The sequence below is a fragment of the Salmo salar genome, chromosome 22, assembly GCF_965601325.2.
Source record: "Salmo salar chromosome 22, fSalSal1, whole genome shotgun sequence".
Lineage (NCBI taxonomy): Eukaryota > Metazoa > Chordata > Actinopteri > Salmoniformes > Salmonidae > Salmo > Salmo salar.
The window spans coordinates 44153211-44178740 of NC_138312.1; the positions used below are offsets into that span (position 1 = coordinate 44153211).

Consider the following 25530-nt stretch of genomic DNA (forward strand, 5'->3'; position numbering starts at 1 on the left):
TATACAGTGAGAAGGCATTACGTATGAGAGGGGGAGTTTGTTGTGTATATACAGTGAGAAGGCATTACATATGAGAGGGGGAGTTTGTTGTGTATATACAGTGAGAAGGCATTATGTGTGAGAGGGGGAGTTTGTTGTGTATATACAGTGAGAAGGCATTATGTGTGAGAGGGGGAGTTTGTTGTGTATATACAGTGAGAAGGCATTACATATGAGAGGGGGTGTTTGTTGTGTATATACAGTGAGAAGGCATTACATATGAGAGGGGGAGTTTGTTGTGTATATACAGTGAGAAGGCATTATGTGTGAGAGGGGGAGTTTGTTGTGTATATACAGTGAGAAGGCATTATGTGTGAGAGGGGGAGTTTGTAGTGTATATACAGTGAGAAGGCATTACGTATGAGAGGGGGAGTTTGTTGTGTATATACAGTGAGAAGGCATTACATATGAGAGGGGGAGTTTGTTGTGTATATACAGTGAGAAGGCATTATGTGTGAGAGGGGGAGTTTGTTGTGTATATACAGTGAGAAGGCATTATGTGTGAGAGGGGGAGTTTGTAGTGTATATACAGTGAGAAGGCATTACGTATGAGAGGGGGAGTTTGTTGTGTATATACAGTGAGAAGGCATTACATATGAGAGGGGGAGTTTGTTGTGTATATACAGTGAGAAGGCATTACGTATGAGAGGGGGAGTTTGTTGTGTATATACAGTGAGAAGGCATTACATATGAGAGGGGGAGTTTGTTGTGTATATACAGTGAGAAGGCATTACGTATGAGAGGCGGAGTTTGTTGTGTATATACAGTGAGAAGGCATTATGTGTGAGAGGGGGAGTTTGTTGTGTATATACAGTGAGAAGGCATTATGTGTGAGAGGGGGAGTTTGTTGTGTATATACAGTGAGAAGGCATTACGTATGAGAGGCGGAGTTTGTTGTGTATATACAGTGAGAAGGCATTACGTATGAGAGGCGGAGTTTGTTGTGTATATACAGTGAGAAGGCATTATGTGTGAGAGGGGGAGTTTGTTGTGTATATACAGTGAGAAGGCATTATGTGTGAGAGGGGGAGTTTGTTGTGTATATACAGTGAGAAGGCATTACGTATGAGAGGGGGTGTTTGTTGTGTATATACAGTGAGAAGGCATTACATATGAGAGGGGGAGTTTGTTGTGTATATACAGTGAGAAGGCATTACATATGAGAGGGGGAGTTTGTTGTGTATATACAGTGAGAAGGCATTACATATGAGAGGGGGAGTTTGTTGTGTATATACAGTGAGAAGGCATTACATATGAGAGGGGGAGTTTGTTGTGTATATACAGTGAGAAGGCATTACATATGAGAGGCGGAGTTTGTTGTGTATATACAGTGAGAAGGCATTATGTGTGAGAGGGGGAGTTTGTTGTGTATATACAGTGAGAAGGCATTATGTGTGAGAGGGGGAGTTTGTTGTGTATATACAGTGAGAAGGCATTATGTGTGAGAGGGGGAGTTTGTTGTGTATATACAGTGAGAAGGCATTACATATGAGAGGGGGAGTTTGTTGTGTATATACAGTGAGAAGGCATTATGTGTGAGAGGGGGAGTTTGTTGTGTATATACAGTGAGAAGGCATTATGTGTGAGAGGGGGAGTTTGTTGTGTATATACAGTGAGAAGGCATTATGTGTGAGAGGGGGAGTTTGTTGTGTATATACAGTGAGAAGGCATTATGTGATGTGTAATATATTTATGTGTGATAGTGTGCTGGGATGTTGGGCGTGTGGGTCTATATATGCTACTGGGATCTAATTTGTGTGTTGCTACTAGGATGTTGTGTTTTGACTGACCACCAGCAGGGGGCACCACTTGGTCCAGTAGCTTCATACTGGTCCTCTTCCAGATCTTCTTGATGACTGCTCTCAGCTCCTCGTTGGCCTGCTCCAGATTACCTACAGCACAGATAAACAACACATGTCCTGTCACTATCAATATAAACTGTACAGATGATACTGTTGTGGTGTTGTGCTGTGCTGTGCTGTGCTGCTGTGCGCGTGTGCGTGTGCGTGTGCGTGTGGTGTGTGTGTGTGTGTGTGTGTGTGTGTGTGTGTGTGTGTCTCCTACCATCAGTTTTGATCTTCAGGGCTGTGCGTACTAATGCAAATAGGGTAGCATTGAACATCACGGTGCCGTCACTGTTTAGAGGCATGTTCATGGCCACCAGTCTCTGAGAGAAGGAAAAAGGAGAGTTACTTACATGCTGTTTATAAAGATCAACACATGCCAGATACATTTGAGAGAGAGCAAGACAGAGTGATACAAGAGAGAGAGTGAGGGAGAAAAATAGAGAGAGGGAGAGAAAGAAAGATAGAGAGAAAGATAGAGAGAGAGAGACCAGAGAGAAAGAGACAGACCAGAGAGAGAGACCAGAGATGGTGTACCTTGCAGGCCACTCTATGAGGACAGAGTTTGCCGAAGCCCAGAGGAGGCTGAATGCGTCGGAGCAGAGTGACCACGTCCAGATGTTTAATCCTGCCCCTGTGTCGAGAGAGAGAGAGAGAGAGAGAGAGAGAGAGAGAGAGAGGAGAGAGAGAGAGAGAGAGAGAGAGAGAGAGAGAGAGAGAGAGAGAGAGAGAGAGAGAGAGCAAGATATAAAAATACACTCAGACTATTGCAACAGAACAGCCAGAAATTAATCTCAAACATAATCTCACACAGGTTAATACAGCCAAATATTTGCACTAAATAGACACACAAAACACACTTACTTGGCCTCTGGGTCATACTCAGACCAGATCCTCTTAAACTCGTCCAAGTGGTGAGGACCCAGGATCGACCAATCACGAGTCAGATAGTCAAAGTTGTCCATGATAACAGCCACAAACAAATTGATAATCTAGATTAGAAGAACAGAATAGGTTACAGTTATTGTGGGAATGTAGGTCTGTATCTGTGTGAGCATATTTGTGAGAATTTATAGTGTATGCCTGTATGTTGGTGTGTATGTGTTTGATTGTGTGTCTGCGGTGTGTATAATAGGCTTGGGCAGTTTCCAGATTTTCATAGCTTCATACCAACCTTCTCTCATCCCAGGATTTATGGTATTACTGGCATAGCACACAAGGGGGTGCTAAAAACGCATGAAGAGCCCATTTGGCCTCTATTACCAGAATGCTAACAAAATAAGCACAAACTAATTATGAAATCACATAGACGCTGTTAGCTAAATGCTAATGAGTGAAAACAAACATAAACTAATTGCAAAGATAGGCAAATTAAGCTCATAGTTATGCAAGCATAGCTAGCAGCTACCAAATGTTATTTTCGGTGAGTGTGGACATTTACAAGTGAAAGTGAATGAGAAATTGTGCAAATGAACAAAGTTGCGATGCATGCTTTTCTGAAGAAAGAGCAGCATGTGTACATGGAGCAGAGGGGAGAAAAAAGGAGGAGAAAAAAATGCTAGTAGGAAGCACAGGGAAAAAATGGCAGCTGTAAAGATAACTCATCCAGAGCACTTTGACTCCTGGTAGAAAGGCATTATAAGATATCTGATGGCAAACATTTAGTAGTGAATTGCATACAAGTATAACTTCATTATCTCATGTGCACCACACACCTGAGATTCACCGCTAGATATAGAACGCTATGGACTCAGCAGCTCTCTTTCTTCCGTTGTGCTATTTACAAACAGGTGACTGGCTCAACTGTTCTGGGGAACTATGGTAAGCTTCATAATGTAAAATAACATGACAGGTGAAATGAAGAACGTGATCTGCTTTATCTCATAACATATTGCACAAGTTGACTGCAGGTATTAACTTTAAACGTAGCTACAAATATTCACATTTACTGTTAAATAGTTTTGACGATATTGACGGTATTGAAAAACCATCCCGTGGCTGTTACCAAATACCCCGGTATATGGTATATACGGTATACAGCGCAAGCCTAGTGTATAAGTGTGTCCAGTATGTACAGAATAGTGTGTATCTAAGTGTATTTATGCACCAGGAAGGCACAGAGCATGTAGAAGCTGATGAAGTAGATGTAGGCGAAGCTGGCTCCACAGGTCATCTCCTCTCCAGGGTTGTAGTCAGACTCTGGGTCACACAGCTTTCCAGACACACACGCCAACATGATCTCCTGCCACGCCTCCCCCGTCGCACACCTGGGACCAAGACATGACTCGTCAAGATACCTCAGCATAACCTTTGCACAACCTATTCACAACCATATGTCATCAACATATCTCCTTACCTCGCCTGTGGTATACCTGGGACAAAAACATCACTCATCAGATAGCCTAGTCAGCATTACCATAACCTTTTCACAACCACATCTCCTGATGAAGACTTTTAGGGATAGTTGGGGATTTTGGCAATGAGGCCCTTTATCTACTTCCCCAGAGTTGGATGAACTTGTGGATACCATTTTTATGAAACTTGAGATAGTTTTGCAAGCCAATGCTAACTAGCTTAGCACAGAGACTGGAAGTCTTTGGATACAGCTAGCATAACTTCCTTTATGCTGGACTTCATTGCTAAATTCCCAAACTATCCCTTTAACCTGTTAGGGCTAGGGGGCAGTATTGACACGGCTGGATAAAAAAACATACCCGATTTAATCTGGTTACCACTCCTACCCAGTAACTAGAATATGCATATACTTATTACATATGGATAGAAAACACCCTACATTTTCTAAAACTGTTTGAATGGTGTCTGTGAGTATAACAGAACTCATTTGGCAGGCAAAACCCTGAGACATTTTCTGACAGGAAGTGGATACCTGATGTGTTGTATTGCCTTTAAACCTATCCCATTGAAAAACACAGGGGCTGAGGAATATTTTGGCACTTCCTATTGCTTCCACTAGATGTCACCAGCCTTTACAAAGTGTTTTGAGTCTTCTGGAGGGAGATCTGACCGAACAAGAGCCATGGAACGATGATGTCCCATTAGACACCTGGCGCGCGAGTTCATGTTGGGTACCCTCGTTCCAATACGTTATAAAAGAGTATGCATTCGTCCACCTTGAATATTATTCATGTTCTGGTTAAAAAAGGCCCTAATGATTTATGCTATACAACGTTTGACATGTTTGAACGAACGTAAATATATTTTTTCCCCTCGTTCATGACGAGAAGTCCGGCTGGCTTAGATCATGTGCTAACAAGACGGAGATTTTTGGACATAAATGATGAGCTTTTTTGAACAAAACTACATTCGTTATGGACCTGTGATACCTGGAAGTGACATCTGATGAAGAGAATCAAAGGTAATGGATTATTTACATAGTATTTTCGATTTTAGATCTCCCCAACATGACGTCTAGTCTGTATCGCAACGCGTATTTTTCTGGGCGCAGTGCTCAGATTATTGCAAAGTGTGATTTCCCAGTAAGGTTATTTTTAAATCTGGCAAGTTGATTGCGTTCAAGAGATGTAAATCTATAATTCTTTAAATGACAATATAATATTTTACCAATGTTTTCTAATTTTAATTATTTAATTTGTGACGCTGACTTGACTGCCGGTTATTGGAGGGAAACGATTTCCTCAACATCAATGCCATAGTAAAACGCTGTTTTTGGATATAAATATGAACTTGATAGAACTAAAAATGCATGCATTGTCTAACATAATGTCCTAGGAGTGTCATCTGATGGATATTGTAAAAGGTTAGTGCATCATTTTAGCTGGTTTTATGGTTTTGGTGACCCTGTCTTTGAATTGACAAAACATTACACACAACTCTTGTAAATGTACTGTCCTAACATACTCTAAATTTATGCTTTCGCCGTAAAACCTTTTTGAAATCGTAAAACGTGGTTAGATTAAGGAGATGTTTATCTTTCAAAGGGTGTAAAATAGTTGTATGTTTGAAAAATTTGAATTTTGACATTTATTTGGATTCAAATTTGCCGCTCTTGAAATGCACCTGCTGTTGATGGAGTGCACCACGGGTGGCACGCTAGCGTCCCACCTAGCCCATAGAGGTTAAGGGTCAAAACGTTGTTAAAGGTAACTTTAGAGGAATGACGTTGCACGAGCAGCAATGCAGAATTTGCGATGAGGAAGAAGTATGACTTCGCTCTCGGCCAGTCACATGTAGTATCTGTGCATGTGGTAGCCATGGGACCGAAATAGCAAAGAAGTTTAGTCTTGCGCTTCAACGCTACATCGTCTGGGTGAAATCTGCCCCTGTGACCCCTCACGCTGACCCCCTGACCCCTATAGACCTAAAGAGCAGCAACACGGCCTGAGGGAAGGTCTGAAAGTTGTTGTTCCTGTTGATGTGGGTGCCGTCCACCATGGCTACCTTCCCGAACACCTGAAACAAACAGTATAGATTAAACAAGGGTCAGTTTACATACTGTGTGAAGAACAGGGTTGTGTTCATTAGCGTATGCAATCGAAAACTATTTTACTACTCTTTATAAAGAGGTTTGGTGAGGCTGTTACTGTGAGACTGACCCAGGTGTACTGCTACTCTTTATAAAGAGGTTTGGTGAGGCTGTTACTGTGAGACTGACCCAGGTGTACTGCTACTCTTTATAAAGAGGTTTGGTGAGGCTGTTACTGTGAGACTGACCCAGGTGTACTGCTACTCTTTATAAAGAGGTTTAGCGTGAGGCTGTTACTGTGAGACTGACCCAGGTGTACTGCTACTCTTTATAAAGAGGTTTACTGAGGCTGTTACTGTGAGACTGACCCAGGTGTACTGCTACTCTTTATAAAGAGGTTTACTGAGGCTGTTACTGTGAGACTGACCCAGGTGTACTGCTACTCTTTATAAAGAGGTTTACTGAGGCTGTTACTGTGAGACTGACCCAGGTGTACTGCTACTCTTTATAAAGAGGTTTGGTGAGGCTGTTACTGTGAGACTGACCCAGGTGTACTGCTACTCTTTATAAAGAGGTTTGGTGAGGCTGTTACTGTGAGACTGACCCAGGTGTACTGCTACTCTTTATAAAGAGGTTTACTGAGGCTGTACTGTGAGATGAAGAAGAATATATTTTGGGGAGAATGGTTTAGTAACAAATAGTTTCTCAGTTTCAGTGACTCACCTGCATGCCGATGACAGCGTAGATGAAGAAGAGCATGGCGATCAGAAGGGCGACATAGGGCAGAGCCTGGAGGGAGAGAGAGAGAGGCAGAGAGAGGGCAGAGTGAGAGAGCGAGAATGAGAGTGAGAAAAATGAGAGAAATGGTAAGGAGATGAGAATGAAAGAAGGAGAATTAGAATCAGAGGGAGAGAAAGAACGAAAGAAAGAAAGAGGAAGACAGAAAGCGAGAGGAAAGGAGACAGAAAGAAAGAGACCAGAGTTAGTTCAATTCATTAATAGCCTGGTAAATGAGCTTAGTGGATGATGCCTACTTACCTGAAAGGACTTGATGAAGGTCCACAGGAGGGTGCGGATGCCCTCCCCTCTACTCAGCAGCTTGACCAATCGCATGACTCGGAACAGTCGGAAGAAGGTGATGGAGATGCGAGCACTGTCCTCCGTGTTCTGTAGGAGACGGAGGCAGCATCAGAGGATCGGAGTGTGTGTGTGTGTGTGTGTGTGTGTGTGTGTGTGTGTGTGTGTGTGTGTGTGTGTGTGTGTGTGTGTAGAAAGCCAGCATGAGGGCTCAGACTAGAATGGAAGGTGGCCGGTGAGCAGGAGAAAGAATATACAATATGTAGAGTTCCAAAGGTACTCACACTCAAAACCATGAAAAGGAATAACCTGTGTACACAGGGAACCTGGCTGTGCTTCAATGCCTGGACCAGCACTTAACAGTACTCAAAGTACTACATGCATGTATACTAAATGAAATGTTGATACTAAAGGTGATTGGCCTTTACTGAGACTGAGATGTGAGATGTATATGAGCTGATTCAGCTTGTATTGCATCTTTACTCAACTAACATCTCTGAGGGTTGTTTGAGGGATGGTGGCGATTTTACGTATCCTTGTGATTCATCTTTGATCAAGTTTGCATTATATTTCACATTAATCTAAGTATCATGTTATGGACATCAAGACACTTTCTGTTCAAACCAGACGAATCCTGGACTTGTTGCATCTACAAGGGCAGAGTTTCCCAACCCTCTCCTCAGGGACCACCAGCCATTTCAAACATTTGTTGTAGCCCTGATGACGAGAAGTTGGGGAAACAGAGGTGGGGTAAACTCTGTGGGAGGAGTTTTGAGTGACAGAGTGGGAGGAGTATTCCCATATGCAGTTTAGCTGGAGTGTATCTGCTATGTAACTGTATCTAAGAGGCTGGTGGTGAAGTTTTGCCAGGAGCCCTGCTACAGTACAGACAGACCTACAGGGGGACAGGGTGCATGCTGTAGGAAAGAAAACCTTGCCATAACTTGACTGGACACATCAGCACAAGCATGGCACCCTCGGTCCAGAGTCACTGCATGCGGAGTCACAGTGGGACTAACCCCCCCAGAGAGGTCAGCCAGCAGGGGTCAGAGGTCATAGCAGAGGTCATGATCCCAACCCCATAGGGTCATCCATGGGTCACTGCCGCACGCAGAGGGCACATGGCACAGCAGAGACCATGCAGCGGTGTCAGCGATACAAACGTGAGGAGCAGACAGAACAGCCCTCACCATGGGGATGCACTCCGCCACGTTTGAGTGACCGACACACTCTTCTTCAAAATAATAACCCCAAACCAAAAAAGGAAAATGAAGAGCAAAAAAACTCAAACAAAAATACAACCAAAAAGAACCATAAAGAAACCAAACCAAACCAATCTCAAAATGAAAACAGAACTTTTTAATTGTATAAATTAAAAAGGCGAGGTTTTAGAAGAGGCCATGTAGAAGATTAGAGGAGGTTATATAGATTGAAGACGATAAAATAAAGACCAACATAAACCAATGCAAGCCCAGAGAAGACAGGGCTCTGATTGGGGGAAGAGCATCTTACCCCCGACTCATCCAACTGAGGAGCCTCCGTAGGCTTTAAATCAAAGACCTGTGTTAATGACTCACACAACGTTATCACAACCCTCAGGTCTTATACTGTAACACAATATTATCACCATGTTTAAGATGTATGCACCATTAAAGACAAACGTAACTACCTATACTGTCACTACACTTAAATGAAACTTACGTTAGGTTTAAGACTGACACAACATTGTCTCGACACTTAACGTTTATACACTGTTTTTGTAACATTGAAAGACCGACTGACTCACACCTAAATCACAACCCCTATGTAACATAACGGTGATGACACGCAGAACAGAATCTTAACACTTTAAACGTTTAAGACTGTCAGACAACATACTGTGACGCTTAAGAACTTCTATGTGGCGCTTACATTGCATTTAAGACTGACACATAGCATTAAGACAATATAACACTTAAGTTAACGTTTAAGAGCGAAACACAACTTTATCACTCCCCCTGTGTAATGGTAATGACTGACATACATTATCGTAATGGTTTTAAATGGTTTAAACAGCAAGATGAAAAAGCTTGTGGCTCTACATATGGATAATGCTATAACAATGTTTCTGAAACATTATTTGACTGACGCAGACTGTTATTATGATGCTTATGGTCATGATGTTCCAAACATAATGTTAACTTGACTATAACAGTGTTATTTTAGTGATAGTCGCACAACCCATATATAACCCATTTATACCTGTCAACCGGTTATAATACTACAACTTCTTCTCCCCTCCTACTCATATAACGTCTTGTCCAAAGATTCCTTTCAGATTACTTACATTCAGTTTTTCTACTTCAACATTTCACTTAAGAGGCTGGACATGCAGGCTAAAACTGTAAATCAAACACTGTCTTATGCTAACTGACACTCTCGCTTTCTCCCACACACCAATCCACACAAACACACCTCACCAACACACATTTAGTAAAATATTACATACAAAGGTAGTCACAGGTGTTTTAAAATATCATATTGTATTAGTCACAACTCTTAAAGGTCCAATGCAGCTGTTGTTTACCTCAATATCAAATCATTTCTGGGTAACAATTAAGTAACTTCATTAAAATGGTCAAAAAGAAACAACAATAGCTTTTTAGCAAAGGGCAATTTCTCAAGCGAGAATTTTGCTAGGACTGTCTGGGAGTGGTCTATTAACTAATTTACAGCATGGTGATGTCACCATGGAAGGCCAAAACTCCATCCCACCAAAACAGGTTTTAATTTCAGGCACTTTTCAAACAGCTCTTACACTAAAATGGCATTAGCATAATTTTCACAATTTCACAGTATTATTCCAACCTTATAGTGTGTAAATATATATAATACAAGGTTTTTGATTGCACTGGGCCTTTAAAAATGCAGCTATATGGGAAAACAGTATATTCTTCATCAAAACACAGCTGTGAAAACTGTGAAAGAAACTGTGAGAGAAACTATGAACCATTGCATGATTTCAGATGTATGATTTCACGGCAACAGTACAGGAAGAACACTGAGCGATGTCGTCAACAGTGGACAGTATGAGTAGAGTAACTCCAGACAGACATGCCTTCAGTTCATTCATCTCCTACAGCACAGTGGTTCACGCTGAACAACAGGAACGTTATGAGGTGCGGAATGAGCAAGAAATCATAACACATGGAATAATAAAGCTTGAGGAGGTTCTTTAGCTAATCCTGGTCAACCAACAGCATTTGATAGAGCATGCGTTCAGCATCGCCATGTTGTTGCAGACAAGCACCGCACACATACACGCAAGACAAGTTTTGATGATGAGGAGGAGGCGGCATTAGGAGCCGTTAGTGGTATCTGTTAGCATCGCACGCAGCAACCCCATGCATGTCGAGTCAGTCAGTGACCTGCATCAGAGTCACCGCTAGGGGGCGCTCTCATCGTCCAGTGCAGGGAGAGAGGTTAAAGAGAGAGTGAGCGGAGGGAGGAGAGGAAGAGAGAGAGAAAGATAGAATGTTTGGGGTAGAGAAAGAGGGAACAAAAAAAGAGAGAGAAACAGAATAGAGGAAGGAAGAGACAGCGGTGAGAAATATCAAGTGACTGAAAGAGTTCAGAGAGAGAGAGAGAGAGAGAGAGAGAGAGAGAGAGAGCGAGAGAGCGAGAGAGAGAGAGAGAGAGAGAGAGAGAGAGAGAGAGAGAGAGAGAGAGAGAGAAAAGAAATGGCCATGCACCTGACTGAAGGCTACACACCTGGCCCTTCTCTACACATGAGCTCCATTGTGAGCTTTAAGAGCTCACTACATAGGAAGACAGAACAGAAGACAGAGACAATCACTCACAGAGACACAAACACAAGATCAACAAAGAACCTCACAGTCAGCTACTGCATTGATTGAACCACCATCAGTGTGATAGAGATGACAGCCATGATAACTTCCATCACACCTGCTGATGGGCTATAAGTGCACTGGTTCTTACACTGGTTCTTACATTAGTTTAGCCTGCTACTTTTAGTTCCATGTGCATCTATCTACATTGCCTGTGTTTGTGATTCAAGTTTGACCCTGATTGAAATTGATATTGACCATGCCGCTTTAATTGTGTTGCTCAGCAGAAGCAGACCCTACACAATTTTGTGGAAAGAAATATAATGTAAAAGGTGTATAATGTAAATGTTTCTCAATCCCATATTAAATCACCTCTGTCTGTACATTCTATTTCTATGTGTAGCATTGTGCCCTAGCTTTGCTCTGAGCTCCAGGGCCATTCTGTCTGGAGGAGAAACAGATAAGAGGAGGTATGGCGAGAGAGGAGAGTCAAACTTCACAAAGGGTCACAAATGGTTAGTGAGCAAGTGGACGGGACTGACCGGTGCAGGGCCACGTGCCATCTGTGGGTTGATGGGGGGGGGGGGGGGGGGGGGGCAGGACATGGGGAGGATGTTAGGGGGATGGGAACACATGACACTTTCCCAGCATGCATCAGGAGAAGAGGTACACAGCCCAGTGATTGGGTAACAACAAGGAGCAGCTATAATATAGCCACACATAAACATAGATCCTGGATCACAAGTTAAAACAGCCCAACTGAGTGGAGTTTCTGATCTAGTCTATGACAGACAGTGGGACAGACAGCAGCATGCAAACCAACAGTCAATGAAGGATGAAATGGGCCTCGCAAGGTCCTCTGTCAAAGGCCTTGTGAAATCAGCACCAAACCATCAAACAACACACATATACAAGGCCTGACTTTAACACATAAACACACGGAAGCATGCGCGCACACACACACACACACACACACACACACACACACACACACACCAACATGCATAAGTATCCAACATATGCATGTTAAAACACAGGAAAAACACACCAGCTCTTACACAGACACTCATGCACTAACACATTTATATCCACATAAACTAGGAACAGACACTAACACATTCATATCTACATAAACTAGGAACAGACACTAACACATTCATATCCACATAAACTAGGAACAGACACTAACACATTCATATCCACATAAACTAGGAACAGACACTAACACATTCATATCCACATAAACTAGGAACAGACACTAACACATTCATATCCACATAAACTAGGAACAGACACTAACACATTTATATCCACATAAACTAGGAACAGACACTAACACATTCATATCCACATAAACTAGGAACAGACACTAACACATTTATATCCACATAAACTAGGAACAGACACTAACACATTCATATCCACATAAACTAGGAACAGACACTAACACATTCATATCCACATAAACTAGGAACAGACACTAACACATTCATATCCACATAAACTAGGAACAGACACTGATACACTGACATATGGTGACTCCAGAGAAACAGCACTGCAGCTCAGAAAGTAGAGCACTCAGAGACATAGAGAGAGAGAGAGAGAGGAGAGAGAGAGAGAGAGAGAGAGAGAGAGAGAGGGAAGAGGGAGAGAGAGAGTTGAGCAGTAAGGCTCTGCTACACTTCACCTATAAATAAGCACCTTTACTGAATCTACTCAATATGAAAAACAATGTACGTGTGTGTGTGTGTGTGTGTGTGTGTGTGTTCATTGTCAGCGGGTACATGTCCATGACAGTCTGGGATATGTATTGATTAAACACATTATTGATATTATGTATGAGCATTGCACAGTGCTGTATGTGACCTAAAAGAGTGCTACGTTAGTAAAGTTATGTTAGTAGCAGTCATTTTAATAGAGCACTGTCCATCAAGGCCATGCAGAGAACAATGTTATAGCAGTAGTCTGTTACAGTAGCTGGAAGTAGCAGTCATCCAGCATTTTACCCTGTCTTGACACAATAACTATACCAGTCCAAGACTTAACCTGGGTTATCTGATTAACAGATGACTCTAGATTTCCTATAGCTTTTTTAATGACATTAATTCAGAACAATTCTTTGACCAAGACGATAAAACACTAGATGACTAATTGTATTGAGTTTCTTAATCCTTTTACACTATAAATTGGGTCCCGAAGATAAAGTTGTTATGAAACAGATTAACACGCAAAACAGGGAGATGGATCATTGCCATACTTGCCTCTACAAGTTTCTATGGAAACAGAATGAACAAGAGGTATAAGGGTTAGAAAACCAAGCGGATACATAGCAACATCACACGGCTGTAACCCAACTATAGATCCCCATGGTTACAAAGCGTGGGACACCTCTATCGGGAAACGTCCATGTATACAGAGGCATCGTAACAGCTGTTCAAACAATAAAACATTTCATCATATCATACCATATAATACAGCACCCCATTGTATAAGATCTGAGTAGCACAAAAACACTGCGCTAGGTAAAGGGGTTCATTTCAATAGTGACAGTACATTTTTCAGACAGGACAGTAGAAGACAAGAATCACAAGCCAACTGAAGCCTTACAGACAAAGCCAATGGATATATGACCTAAACATAATGTTATCAAACACTGACAAAAGCCAATAGGATCTATTCTACACATAATCCTTTTTAGACACATATACAGTACATTTCCTAATCATCTATAGTGATTTGAGTGTTCATTTTACTGTGGGCATTACTGTGAATTAGGAGCAGCAGAATTGTAGTACCAACTAGCTAACATGGGGGCACTGTGGGCCTAATGTAAAATAATAGAATTCATGAGGGGAGAGGGAGAGTGCTATGAGGAGGATGCTTGGATTTACTCTCTCAGTCTAATGTTTACTGAATGTAAGCACAAGCACCTTCCTCAATCTCAGAACACACTTGGGAATAATGGTGGTGCTACTGTCAATTCTGGCGTTATCGTAAGGCTTCAGTTCCACGAGAGAGGCAGAAAAGGCAGTACTTACATTCACTTCAGTGATAGCAATATCAACGACGCTACCAACTACAATTAAGGCATCAAATGTGTTCCACGCGTCAGTGAAATAGTGCTGTTAACGGAAGCCACAGCACACAAGGGGAAGAGAGGGGGATGAAAAAGAAAGAGAGAAAACAGAGAAGATGACAGAGGCAATAATGTTATTGTGAACGAGAGAGAGAGAGAGAGAGAGAGAGAGGCAAAATGAGAAGAGAATAAGTGTGAATAGGATTGTGTAGGGAGGCAGCAGGTAGGGCCAGATAAGGAGAGAAAAAAGACAAATAGAAAAGTAGCCATTAAGACCTGAGTAATCAATAACAGAGAGACTGAGTAGGCCCTTTGGTAGCAGAGGAGCTGAAGTCAGCAGAAACAGCAGCCATATAACCAAAGACCAGCGGGTGCATTCAGTGAGGTAAAACGTCCAGCATGTCGCAGATAGAAATGTAACAAATAAAGCTAATACAATTGCCTATTCTATCTAACAGTCATATCTGTTCTACACAATACATTTCTATCTAAACGTTCTGTATAACGGTACACCCTCTTGAACACACCCCAGAACATAGATACATAGAGGGAGGACAGATGACCGGGGACAGATCAGACGGGACAGATCAGACGGGACAGATCAGACGGGACAGATCAGGGGCGGGGCCAAGGAGGGTTGGGTGGGGCTTACTTACATCAATCTCACTGAGCACAATGTCTACTATGCTGCCCATCACCACCAGGGCGTCGAACACATTCCAGGCATCCCCAAAATACCCCTGAGTGAGGTCAGGGGAGTAGGCAGTGGTTAGGTGGTGAGGTTAATACTGGGCTACTGGTGTCATTTCAGTTACTTACAAATGTTATCTGCATGTTTAATGTATCTATTCCACTGTACAACTTTATTGTAAATGGCAGTATGTAATAAAACATGTTGATAGAAATACTGTGTGAGCTCTAAATGTTAAGGTATTAGAAAGTTATCTAGGTCACTGGTTAGTGTTCCCAGGTATGCACTAGTCGGTGAGAGTCACAAAGAGACAGAGAGAGAGACAGAGAGAGAGAGAGAGAGAGAGAGAGAGAGAGAGAGAGAGAGAGTTGGAGAGAGAGAGACAGAGAGAGAGAGAGACAGAGAGAGAGAGAGACAGAGAGAGAGAGAGAGAGAGAGAGTTGGAGAGAGAGAGACAGAGACAGAGAGAAAGAGAGAGTTGGAGAGAGAGAGAGAGTTGGAGAGAGAGAGAGAGATAGAGAGAGACAGAGAGAAAGAGAGAGAGAGAGTTGGAGAGAGAGAGAGAGAGTTGGAGAGAGAGAGAGAGAGTTGGAGAGAGAGAGAGAGAGAGTTGGAGAGAGAGAGAAAGAGTTGGAGAGAGAGAGAGATAGAGAGAGACAGAGAGAAGGAGAGAGGGAGAGAGAGAGAGATGGAGAGAGAGAGACAGAGAGAGAGAGAGAGCGAGAGAGAGAGTTGGAGAGAGAGAGAGATGGAGAGAGAGAGATAGTCCTGTCTCTAGGCACTGCACCACACCACTCAGTCTCTTACTGGGTCCCTGTCCTTCTTCTCAACACACAGCTGTGTGTGGTCCACCAGGTACAGTAGGGGGTAGGGAGGAGCAGGAAGGGGTAGGGCAGGGTGTAAACAAGTCAACAACCAACAAATGAAGGTTCTGTACTGTACACACAATAACCAAAGACACCTACAAACATAACAGCCACAGACAATACACCCACAAAATAGATAAATGGGGATCTATGTGAGACGCACGACTATGTATGTGTGTGTGTCCGTCTGTGTGTCCGTCTGTGTGTCCGTCTGTGTGCACACATGCATGCATGTGTGTGTGTGTGTGTGTGTGTCTGCGGGTGTGTGTTTGTGTGTGTGTCCTTACCCGAGGTTTGAAGGCGATGAGTTTGAGCACCATCTCTGCAGTGAAAACAGCAGTGAAGACCATGTTGAGGATGTCCATCACATAGTTAAATGTTGCAGACTGGCCATAGTGCTACAGGAGAGGGAGATAGAGAGAGGGATAGAGGGAGATAGAGAGAGAGATGGAGAGGGCGATAGATGGAGAGATGGAGAGGGAGATAGAGACAGAGGGAGAGATGGAGAGGGAGATAGAGAGCGAGATGGAGAGAGAGATGGAGAGGGCGATAGATGGAGAGATGGAGAGGGAGATAGAGACAGAGGGAGAGATGGAGAGGGAGATAGAGAGCGAGATGGAGAGAGAGATGGAGAGGGCGATAGATGGAGAGATGGAGAGGGAGATAGAGACAGAGGGAGAGATGGAGAGGGAGATAGAGAGCGAGATGGAGAGAGAGATGGAGAGGGCGATAGATGGAGAGATGGAGAGGGAGATAGAGACAGAGGGAGAGATGGAGAGGGAGATAGAGAGCGAGATGGAGAGAGAGATGGAGAGGGCGATAGATGGAGAGATGGAGAGGGAGATAGAGACAGAGGGAGAGATGGAGAGGGAGATAGAGAGCGAGATGGAGAGAGAGATAGATGGAGAGATGGAGAGCGAGATAGAGAGCGAGATGGAGAGAGAGATAGATGGAGAGATGGAGAGGGAGATAGAGAGCGAGATGGAGAGAGAGATGGAGAGAGAGATAGATGGAGAGATGGAGAGCGAGATAGAGTGATAGAGAGGGAGGGAAGGAGAACAATCAAGGTGTTTTATTTCTAATAACCGGAGTATAATAACAAATGTTACGACAAGACTACGGCCTCTGAATGGGTTGGGTTGAGCTTCTCTTACCTGCACAGCCAGGCAGAGCGTGTTGAGCATGATGAGGACGAACATGATGTACTCAAACCCTGTAGAGTTGACCACGTACCAGAACTTATACTGGTAGGGGTTCTTAGGGATGTACCTCCTCAACGGACGGGCCTTCAAGGCATACTCCACACACTGACGCTGTAGAGAGAACCCACACAGTTATTCATTGTATACCTGTACACACAGTATAATATACACCAGGATTTCCGTTGGCTGGTAATAAACGGCTTTTGGCCAATAACATTTTGAAAAGCCGTTAAATAAAATAACCAAGCAGACTCAAAGCTGTAATCGCTAACAAAGGTGCTTCAACAAAGTACTGAGTAAAGTGTCTGAATACTTATGTAAATAAAGTATTTCTGTTTTACATTTTTTATATATATATTTTTTATGTAAAAACCTGTTTTCATATTGTCATTATGGGTTATTATATGTAGATTAATGAGGAAAAATAATAATTTAATCCATTTTAGAATAAGGCTGTAACGTAACAAAATGTGGACAAAGTGAAGGAACACTTTCCAAATGCACTGTATAATTGTGTGGAATTAAACTGGCTCGTGTGTACAGTATATTCCTTATGTATCTTATTTATCACATGCGTACAGCATTCAGATACAGAGCCTTTGAGCGGGAAATCTGTCAGACAGCGCGAAAGCTGCTGCTACAGCATCTCAAACAGCAAATGCATAGGCAACGGAAGGCATACTACAGTACATATTTTGTGGCATGTCTTACCTTGCCTAAAAGTAGCCTAGCCAAAATCAGACCATATCCATGGAGGCAATTATTTTATATAATCTTTCTTTCATTGTCCAGTAGACAAAGGCACAACCCTAGTCATATTAACAACCCATGCTAGTTGTTGCATCTTTCATCTCCCCTCTTTCTAAATTTCAAACAGATATTTTTATCTCTGTCACATGAAACTGCTCGCAGGTGCATTTTGACAACAGTGTTTTCCCATGAATTGCATTATGGAACAAACATTCGCGCCTAGCCTACTGCCTTGTGCACGTTGCTGCTCTCATAATGTGAAGAAATAATAGTTTATCAATGTTTTAAACTAAACGTTCTGATCTGTTGCATCAGACTCATTGCTTTTTAAAGTTTTAGATTTTTGCAGCCGAGGCCTACTGGTTGTATGAACTAGAGATCTATCATCCCACAGCTGTTCCAGAGTCAGTTTGGAATAGACTATTTCTTTCTCTCCAAGCGAACCAATAGAATAGGCCACTTTTCTACTACGAGGGATAGTAGATTGACAGGCTAGTGATGTTGCTGTTTGTTACTCGTCTTGTCGGCTGTTAGAACAGTTATTCTAACAGGTTCAAAGTGCACATCAGAATTCCGTAAGAAGGACCAGCCATCATTGCATCCTCTGTTAATATGAAAGACTATAATCTGAATGTGATTTCTGTCACTCTGAGCAGCCATAATCAGGTTACGCACCCAACGCTTATGGGTCCGGTACATTTATCAAATGTCAGGTACATTTAAATGCTGCTGGTCAAATGTCTGGAGGCACATTTTCCTAATGGAAACCCTGGTATACACACAAACTGCATAGCAACACACTGAGAACCCTAGTGTGGGGAAGTATGAGCAGACTAGACATGTAGTGCCACAAAACTCATAAACACACATAAACCCCACATGAACACACACGTACAGATGCACACGCACACACACATATTTTGTTCTTCTAAACACACACACACACACATGAACTGACCTGGTTCTTATCAAGCTCACAGTTCTTGTACTCTTTCTCTCCTTGCTCCTGGAAGGTGACGATGACGAAGCCGACAAAGATGTTCATCATGAAGAAAGCGATGATGATGATATAGATGATGAAGAAGATGGAGATCTCGATGCGGTAGTTGTAGATGGGACCCAGGTTCTCCCTGTTAGAGTCTATGGCCTTGTAGAGCAACCTGAGAGGGAGAGAGAGAGAGAGAGAAGGAGAGGAGAGAGAGAGATAGGATAGACAGAGAGGAGAAAGAGAGGAGAGAGAAATAGGAGAGAGAGAGATAGGAGAGAGAGAGATAGAGAGAGATAGGAGAGACAGAGAGAGGAGAGAGAGAGGGAGAGAGAGAGAGGGAGAGGAGAGAGAGAGCGGAGAGAGAGAGCGAGAAAACATTTTTGTTTAATTGTTATTTTTTTATAAACAAAAATATGAAAGTGTTTATTATTGTATTTGAGTATATAATATGAGTGTGTCTTACGAAGGCCAGCCCTCGAAGGTAGAGACGGTGAAAAGAGCCATCATGGCCATCAGCACATTGTCAAAGTTGAACTCGCTGTTGTGCCACACTCTCTTTTGGATGGCCGGCTGGTTCACGTCCCCGTCCTTAAAATGGATGTAGGTGCCCCTGGGAGGTTAGAGGTTACAGGGGTTAGAGGTCAGAGGTCAGGATTTAGGGTTAGGCCTATGATGTACAATATAGAAACAATATGAATATTGTGGATGTTGTGAATATGTATGTCTATGGGCAACATGCTCAAATCAAAGATACTACAGAACACATACTGTAGAGTAAATTACATTTACGGTACAATATGGTACAATATGACTGGTGTCAGTTTACTGTATGCAACTATAGATGGGCAAATGTATCAAAAGCAACTGACTTGCATTCGTCTGGGCTGGACTTGGCTTCGTCTGTACAGCGGTAAAACTTCCCCTGTGAAGCAAACACACACATCTTCATTGTCTGGGATAGTGTCTACATACAAGGGTCTTATTCATTAGGAGACACCATAGAAAAATGTTTAGCAACGGAAAACAAAAACAAGCATTTCATATTGGATGGGTTTCAGTGGTCCCCCCCTGTTTCAGTCAGTTTTCTTCCAATTTGGTGTTACGGTGCTGACAGTCCTGTTAGGGTAGTGTTATAGTACTGATCTTAGAACCAGTGTAACGGCGCTGACAGTGCTGTTAGGGTAGTGTTATAGTACTGATCTTAGAACCAGTGTTACGGTGCTGACAGTGTTGTTAGGGTAGTGTTATAGTACTGATCTTAGAACCAGTGTTACGGCGCTGACAGTGCTGTTAGGGTAGTGTTATAGTACTGATCTTAGAACCAGTGTTACGGCGCTGACAGTGCTGTTAGGGTAGTGTTATAGTACTGATCTTAGAACCAGTGTAACGGCGCTGACAGTGCTGTTAGGGTAGTGTTATAGTACTGATCTTAGAACCAGTGTTACTGTTAGGGTAGTGTTATAGTACTGATCTTAGAACCAGTGTTACGGCGCTGACAGTGCTGTTAGGGTAGTGGTATAGTACTGATCTTAGAACCAGTGTAACGGCGCTGACAGTGTTGTTAGGGTAGTGTTATAGTACTGATCTTAGAACCAGTGTTACTGTTAGGGTAGTGTTATAGTACTGATCTTGGAACCAGTGTTACGGTGCTGACAGTGTTGTTAGGGTAGTGTTATAGTACTGATCTTAGAACCAGTGTTACGGTGCTGACAGTGCCGTTAGGGTAGTTTTATAGTACTGATCTTAGAACCAGTGTTACGGTGCTGACAGTGTTGTTAGGGTAGTGTTATAGTACTGATCTTAGAACCAGTGTTACGGTGCTGACAGTGCTGTTAGGGTAGTTTTATAGTACTGATCTTAGAACCAGTGTTACGGCGCTGACAGTGTTGTTAGAGTAGTGTTATAGTACTGATCTTAGAACCAGTGTTACGGCGCTGACAGTGTTGTTAGGGTAGTGTTATAGTACTGATCTTAGAACCAGTGTTACGGTGCTGACAGTGTTGTTAGGGTAGTGTTATAGTACTGATCTTAGAACCAGTGTTACGGTGCTGACAGTGCTGTTAGGGTAGTGTTATAGTACTGATCTTAGAACCAGTGTTACGGTGCTGACAGTGTTGTTAGGGTAGTTTTATAGTACTGATCTTAGAACCAGTGTTACGGTGCTGACAGTGTTGTTAGGGTAGTGTTATAGTACTGATCTTAGAACCAGTGTTACGGTGCTGACAGTGCTGTTAGGGTAGTTTTATAGTACTGATCTTAGAACCAGTGTTACGGTGCTGACAGTGTTGTTAGGGTAGTGTTATAGTACTGATCTTAGAACCAGTGTTACGGTGCTGACAGTGCTGTTAGGGTAGTGTTATAGTACTGATCTTAGAACCAGTGTTACGGTGCTGACAGTGTTGTTAGGGTAGTGTTATAGTACTGATCTTAGAACCAGTGTTACGGCGCTGATAGTGCTGTTAGGGTAGTGTTATAGTACTGATCTTAGAACCAGTGTAACGGCGCTGACAGTGCTGTTAGGGTAGTGTTATAGTACTGATCTTAGAACCAGTGTTACGGTGCTGACAGTGTTGTTAGGGTAGTGTTATAGTACTGATCTTAGAACCAGTGTTACGGTGCTGACAGTGCTGTTAGGGTAGTGTTATAGTACTGATCTTAGAACCAGTGTTACGGTGCTGACAGTGCTGTTAGGGTAGTTTTATAGTACTGATCTTAGAACCAGTGTTACGGTGCTGACAGTGTTGTTAGGGTAGTGTTATAGTACTGATCTTAGAACCAGTGTTACGGTGCTGACAGTGCTGTTAGGGTAGTGTTATAGTACTGATCTTAGAACCAGTGTTACGGTGCTGACAGTGCTGTTAGGGTAGTTTTATAGTACTGATCTTAGAACCAGTGTTACGGTGCTGACAGTGTTGTTAGGGTAGTGTTATAGTACTGATCTTAGAACCAGTGTTACGGTGCTGACAGTGCTGTTAGGGTAGTGTTATAGTACTGATCTTAGAACCAGTGTTACGGTGCTGACAGTGCTGTTAGGGTAGTTTTATAGTACTGATCTTAGAACCAGTGTTACGGTGCTGACAGTGTTGTTAGGGTAGTGTTATAGTACTGATCTTAGAACCAGTGTAACGGCGCTGACAGTGCTGTTAGGGTAGTGTTATAGTACTGATCTTAGAACCAGTGTTACGGTGCTGACAGTGCTGTTAGGGTAGTGTTATAGTACTGATCTTAGAACCAGTGTTACGGTGCTGACAGTGCTGTTAGGGTAGTTTTATAGTACTGATCTTAGAACCAGTGTTACGGTGCTGACAGTGCTGTTAGGGTAGTTTTATAGTACTGATCTTAGAACCAGTGTTACGGTGCTGACAGTGCTGTTAGTGTAGTGTTATAGTACTGATCTTAGAACCAGTGTAACGGCGCTGACAGTGCTGTTAGGGTAGTGTTATAGTACTGATCTTAGAACCAGTGTTACGGTGCTGACAGTGTTGTTAGGGTAGTGTTATAGTACTGATCTTAGAACCAGTGTTACGGTGCTGACAGTGCTGTTAGGGTAGTGTTATAGTACTGATCTTAGAACCAGTGTTACGGTGCTGACCTTAAAGAGCTGCACTCCTATGCAGGCAAACATGAACTGCAGCAGCGTGGTGACAATCATGATGTTACCGATGGTCCTGATGGCCACAAACACACACTGGACTACGTGCTGCAAGGGTCAAAGTTCAAATGTTAGCAGTCATTGAACGGTAAGATGGCATTACATTGATGAAAGGTCAATATATGTCAAAGAAGAGGAACAAGGAGCTATAGTAACGATACAGCTTCGGGAAGTATTACTTTTTTTACCTGTCGCGTGGCACAGGTTTTTGTTACAAACTATCACAAGTTACTGTAATTGTTCTACCAATACTGTAGCAAGTAATATGACACATAAAGAGAAAGAGTAGGAGGTTTACGGTCTACCTTGAGACCTTTGGCTCTGTTGATAGCCCTCAGGGGCCGAAGCACACGCAGAACCCTCAGAATCTTCACCACTGAGATAGCAGAGGACCTAAATGTCATCACAGGAACTCACTGTCAGAAACAAACTCGCACTCTCTAAATACAACCATTCACTGCCATATCTAACTGGACCATATCAATTAAAAATGATGTGTTAGGACAGTGTGCAAGAGAGAAAAATCAGAGAGAGAGAGAGGGAATGGGTGAGGAATATGATGAAGAGACAGATAGCAGAGTGAGAGAGAGAGAAAAAGAGAGACAGAGAGAGAGAGAGAGAGGGAGGGAGAGAGAGAGAGAGAGAGAGAGGGAGAGAGAGAGAGAGAGGGAGAGACAGAGACAGAGAGAGAGAAAGAAAGGAAACAGTGTGGGTGGAGGGTAGCAGCAGGTACTGACTGGATGCAGAAGGAGACTAGGGAGACCCCAACCACCAGCAGATCCAGGAGGTTGAAGGTGTTCCTACAGAACGCTCCTTTATGGAGGAACGCCCCGTATGTGGTCATCTGATGGGAAGGGCACAGTTAGTTAGAGGGGTATCGGACACTAAGAAATACACACATTAACACACATTCACACAAACACAGAGACATACACACAACCCACTGGGCACAAACTGGTTGAATCAACGTTGTTTCAACGTAATTTATCAACATATTGTGATGTGGAATCTACGTGGAAAATACCTTGGATTTGAAGAAAGTAATCAAACAAACTGGAATTAAAGCCAGACTAGGTGGAACTATCCAAGCAGAAGATACATCTCCTTTAACTGTTGATATTTGGCTCCATTGACTAACAAACACAATTCAATATCACGTTTGAAATAAAATAAATAGGCTATTAACTTGTGGACAAGCTAACAAATGATATGTTGGATTCACGTCTCCAACTCAACCAAAAGTTAAAGTTAAAGAATGGGATTTAAGCCAGTGGCTCAAATGGAACAATCCAAGCAGAAACATCTCCTTTAAATGTTGATATTTGATTACGTTGTCAACCAAACACAATTCAATATTACTTGTGTAATACAGGAAAAGACTACCTTACAAACTAATGTAACATACAACCTTAAAATGAGTAGCACATCCATGGCCACATTTTGTGGTTACTGCAACTATAAAGTTCTTCTTATGTAATCATTTAAAGTGTGCATGTCAAAGTTAACAGGGTGTCGCAGGTCTGTGGAAATCTTGGAATTTGGTTGTGCTTTTAGGTGGTTGAAAGCATAGCACATTGGAAATTCAACAAATTTTTGCCTGTGTTTTTGAGTGGGTTGTAATCTCGCTGTTCATCGTCTCAACCAAATATTACCCAGTTCTCCACGTTGAAATGACATGGTGTCCCCAGTGAGAAGTACACAATATCACAGTTGTACACCACAAGACAGACACACCTACATAGACAAAGGAGTAGAAACAGCAATAATACAGCACTCACGCTCCCTCACACCCACGTACACCCACATAATTCCACACTCTTGTAGATCACTCTATTTCAGGGTGGCGAGCTCAGACTCAGGCTCAGACAGACTCAGACTCAGACTCAGGCTCAGACTCTGGCTCAAACTCAGACTCAGGCTCAGACTCTGGCTCAGACTCAGGCTCAGACTCTGGCTCAGACTCAGGCTCAGACTCTGGCTCAGACTCAGGCTCAGACTCAGACTCAGACTCTGGCACAGACTCAGACTCAGGCTCAGACTCAGACAGAGCAGTAAAACAGGAGGCTAGCAGCTACCATCGCCACCCCACGGCACACTGGTACATGAATGTAGTAGCAAGTCATTCATTTCCCAATCCGCTAATAACAGGGTCACTCGCAGCAGTAAAACATGCAGTTTATTGCTGCTCTGCGAGAACAGATATTTTGTCTACTACCTGAGAGGAACTATAGGATCGAACGCTCCAGCGATTGGAAAACCGAATCCCCTTACTGACACATTCATGTATGGCCGTTTCCCTTAAAGCACATTCCTTCATGTTCTTTAATAGCTCAAATATAAAGGGATAATAAAGCAGCTCCCACTAAAACATGTCAGACTTCAGCAGGCAGAGAAGTAAACAACCCAGCAGAAGGAAGTCTTGTTCAAATCATAAAAGTAAAGTTCATCGTCCTGAGTGCATGTAAATGTAGAGACCAGTAGAACATACAGCGAGGGAGGGAGTAAAGAGCTAACTGAGAATGGTAACAGAGAACGCAGGGTGCTGCTAACGCAGCAGGACCAAGCTGAGCCGGGACGTGTTCATTAGGCACCAAACGGGAAAAAACAGACCGAAACAGGGAGGACTACCTGAACTGGTCCAATAAGAAATTCTAGTTTTCGCTTTCCGTTGCAAAACATGTTGCTATGGTTTGCCCTAATGAATATGACCCTGGACAGGACTGTGTAGGTTAGGTCTACCCTCTTAACGGTTCTGGAGGAAACACTACATTTCTATGCACTCAGTCAGTCAGGGGAAAGCCCATGCTCCACATGAACATGGTTGGTTTGCCCCCTCTTTTATGGCTTAGTATCTGAATAGCAGTCAGTATGAGATGGAGTTGGCTTTGACTGGAGATGGCCTTAGATGTTTGTTTTTAAACCCTCCAAAACTCCGCCAATGACTTCTGGGTCAACTTCAGTCGAAGCTTCATGTCTTAAACAGTGCATTGATAGCTGTTTCCTTGCACAAAGAGTTGCATCATTTTTTGAAAGTTACACAAAATTGTGTCGTTGGTCGAAATTCCAAAACCTTT

General features: G+C 42.8%; 1 protein-coding gene across 1 annotated transcript in view; it reads right to left on the reverse strand.

The window, feature by feature from the left end:
* LOC106583449 (voltage-dependent L-type calcium channel subunit alpha-1D) overlaps positions 1-25530 on the reverse strand; it is a 145725-nt gene that overhangs the window by 24497 nt on the left and 95698 nt on the right. The window contains exons 21-38 of the mRNA XM_014167635.3: positions 23194-23300; positions 22762-22849; positions 22397-22504; positions 19674-19726; positions 19268-19414; positions 18775-18976; positions 17019-17177; positions 16152-16262; positions 14270-14353; positions 8917-8949; positions 7366-7494; positions 7051-7116; positions 6223-6314; positions 3991-4150; positions 2748-2875; positions 2421-2517; positions 2104-2206; positions 1830-1931 (exon numbers count right to left, since the gene is read on the reverse strand). Coding sequence (XP_014023110.2) covers positions 1830-1931; positions 2104-2206; positions 2421-2517; positions 2748-2875; positions 3991-4150; positions 6223-6314; positions 7051-7116; positions 7366-7494; positions 8917-8949; positions 14270-14353; positions 16152-16262; positions 17019-17177; positions 18775-18976; positions 19268-19414; positions 19674-19726; positions 22397-22504; positions 22762-22849; positions 23194-23300 — 1969 coding nt within the window. The remainder of the gene's footprint in view (positions 1-1829; positions 1932-2103; positions 2207-2420; positions 2518-2747; positions 2876-3990; positions 4151-6222; positions 6315-7050; positions 7117-7365; positions 7495-8916; positions 8950-14269; positions 14354-16151; positions 16263-17018; positions 17178-18774; positions 18977-19267; positions 19415-19673; positions 19727-22396; positions 22505-22761; positions 22850-23193; positions 23301-25530) is intronic.